Raw genomic sequence first — 983 nt, 5'->3', positions numbered from 1 at the left:
AAAAAAAAAAAAAGAAACCTAAACATGAAAAAAAGTAAAGAGAAAGAGAGGAAGAAGGAAAAGAAGAATAGACAGCAATAAGGACATACTAGATGGAGTTAATGAAATGTTTTGGAAACAGTGCTACAAATGCTGGGTGAAAGAATAAAGAAAAAGAAGTAAACACAGAAAATGATGGACCTAGGCTAAGATTTCTGACTCCTCCTCAGAGCTCAAGATTTGGGATCTCAGTTGGGACCTGCCCTCTCGTCCTTGGGGTAAGATCCCATTGCTATTCTCTGAATTGTGTGTAGAAATATGTTTCTCGACGACTGTATAGTTATAGTTGCCATCTACCTTCAGTTGTTCCTCGGTGTTTTTCTTTAGAGCCTCTTCAAATCGGTCTGCTTTGGCCTTAAGAGATTGGTTTTGGAAGGTGAGGGTGTCTATCTGGTCCTGGAGGGGAGAAACACCAATGAACACACCAACTGTGTTATCAGCCCTCTTACATTCATACAAGTCAATCTGCAGTGTGAAACCACCAGGGGAGCTGAACAAGGCTTAGAAACCCCTGCAAGGTGGCATTTTTTTACGTAAGGTCGTTTGAACATACGGTGGGGTTTTTGATAACCCAGTGCCTCAGGGAATCCGGAAATCACTGCAACGCCTGCAGCTGGCTGACACTGGTTAGCACTAGTTCATGAAATGTCTTTGATGTTACATCACCCCATAACCTTGGGCTGGATGAGAATAAGCATGTCCTTCCTTAAGAGAGCTGACATTTATAACACAGGCATGAAAGAGATCATTTTTGTGGTCCCTAGAGTCTGGAGGAGGCAGCAGATAACCCAGCCCTGCTTCCTTCACCTTTCCAGGCTTCTAACATGGTAACAAGCAATGATGAGTTAATGGTGTAGACTTTGAATGATCGTAGTTTCATCTCAGAGCTACACACAGGAACAGCATGTTATTTTTAAGCAATCATATTTGTGCTACCATCAAAG

General features: G+C 42.2%; 1 protein-coding gene across 1 annotated transcript in view; it reads right to left on the bottom strand.

Annotated features, from left to right (window-relative positions):
* Positions 1 to 336: 336 nt before the first annotated feature.
* LOC104627861 (microtubule-associated tumor suppressor candidate 2-like) overlaps positions 337 to 983 on the bottom strand; it is a gene marked incomplete at its 3' end in the record, with an annotated part of 20,882 nt that continues 20,235 nt past the window's right edge. The window contains exon 6 of the mRNA XM_010296249.1: positions 337 to 435. Within this exon, the coding sequence (XP_010294551.1) occupies positions 337 to 435 (99 nt within the window). The remainder of the gene's footprint in view (positions 436 to 983) is intronic.

Source organism: Phaethon lepturus, unplaced genomic scaffold (genome assembly GCF_000687285.1).
Source record: "Phaethon lepturus isolate BGI_N335 unplaced genomic scaffold, ASM68728v1 scaffold26320, whole genome shotgun sequence".
Lineage (NCBI taxonomy): Eukaryota > Metazoa > Chordata > Aves > Phaethontiformes > Phaethontidae > Phaethon > Phaethon lepturus.
This window is presented reverse-complemented; position numbering and strand designations above follow the sequence as displayed.